Source organism: Fusarium subglutinans (genome assembly GCF_013396075.1).
Source record: "Fusarium subglutinans strain NRRL 66333 chromosome Unknown NRRL66333_c0000007, whole genome shotgun sequence".
NCBI classification, from domain to species: domain Eukaryota; kingdom Fungi; phylum Ascomycota; class Sordariomycetes; order Hypocreales; family Nectriaceae; genus Fusarium; species Fusarium subglutinans.
The window spans coordinates 279267-280685 of record NW_023502070.1 but is presented as its reverse complement, the minus strand read 5'-3'; the positions used below and the strand labels follow the sequence as shown (position 1 = coordinate 280685).

Below are 1419 nucleotides of genomic sequence, written 5' to 3'. Positions count from 1 at the left end.
AATGGTGCAATTACCACGCACTGCATTCCCATTCTCTTCTTCGACCGTGGCACAAGCAAAAAACTGATCGAGAAACATGTCTCTTCAAGCCACCGACCGGCCCGTTCACCCGGCGCCGACTAGTATAAATGCCGACTACCTTACCTCAGCCTATTATATAAGTATGATGTTTCTCGTACGACTTCACATCTTCCTCTTTCGATCCGAGTCTCGGGGTCTTCGGCTCTATTGACGTCCACATCACATGTCGTCACTTTCACATACACCGGAGCGACCGAACGAAATAGCTCAATGGTTTTGGGTGAATGAATCAGAAGCCAGTCCAACTCAATAGCTTCTTTGACTTTCATTTCAAACGCGCTATCAGCCTCTGCTACAGAAGGCTGCGAAACTATAAGGCAGAAAACGCCGAGTTTCCCATTCCAGCCCAGAAATTCAGGTTGGGTATGATGTCTCCCATGCCGATATACTCCTTTGACAGTATAGCCAGGCTACTCAACATAGCACCGCCATTTTGTCTTTCCTAAAATGCCCAAACGCCTGTCATTAATACCCATCTATCCTTTCCAATAGAGATTCAATTCCATCATTCGAGGACCAAGTCCCGGGCTTTTGTTATGTGGTGTTCATGTACCGTCTGCTCATTCTCCTATGCCTGTCCCATTTCTCGACCCTCGTCATCCTTCTTGGGTTCTTGAAAAGCCTTCTTAAATAATTCCTTGGCAGTGAAAGCAGTCGTTGTGATCCACGCCGTGAACTGACCCGCAGCAACAACGGCATCGGCACGAGCGCAAGAGCAAACAGTCCCCTCACACATGATAAGCGATCCGATGAACACGGCTATGGCGATGAATCCGGCAAAGTACAGAGCGGCGTTGACGGATTCGACGACAACAGCAGCATATTGGTGGTAGATGCGCGGTACGAATAGAGGAGTAAGTGAGAGATAGGCGACCGAAATAATCGAGAATATGGAGGAGACCATCAGATAGGTAAACGGCGATGGTGCTGAGTTTCGGCTTCGCTGGTTATAATCGTTGACAACTGAGAGTGTTAGTTACTTCCCTGACGGAAGCCCATCATGAAGATCGTTAACGTACCGTACGCGCTCAGGCCGATACTAGCAACAGATAAAGCTAGCTGCAGAGCTCGCAGCGAGAGAAAAGCGACCCGACTCATGGTGGCAATATTGTTTGGTCCGAGAAACAGCGCAGGCAGAGAGACACAGAGAGAGTAAAAGTTGAAGATTACAAGTTCAACTCATGCGATATATGATAACGGCTCAAAGTAAGTTCAACCCCAACGATAATATAAGATAAGAGAAAGAAAAAAGACAGGAATCGTCGTGAGAATAGGCCCGATGGGCGAAAACGTGGGAATCGATAGATATAAAACCGAAGACCTGCTGACGAGACATTC

General features: G+C 47.6%; 1 protein-coding gene across 1 annotated transcript; it reads right to left on the bottom strand.

The window, feature by feature from the left end:
- Positions 1 to 649: 649 nt before the first annotated feature.
- FSUBG_1393 (MARVEL-like domain protein) lies at positions 650 to 1179 on the bottom strand (the record flags this gene model as incomplete). Its single annotated transcript, XM_036678872.1, has 2 exons — positions 650 to 1044; positions 1101 to 1179. 2 exons carry the CDS (start codon positions 1177 to 1179, stop codon positions 650 to 652), a joined length of 474 nt encoding a protein of 157 aa, XP_036543103.1.
- Between the last annotated feature and the right edge of the window lie 240 nt (positions 1180 to 1419).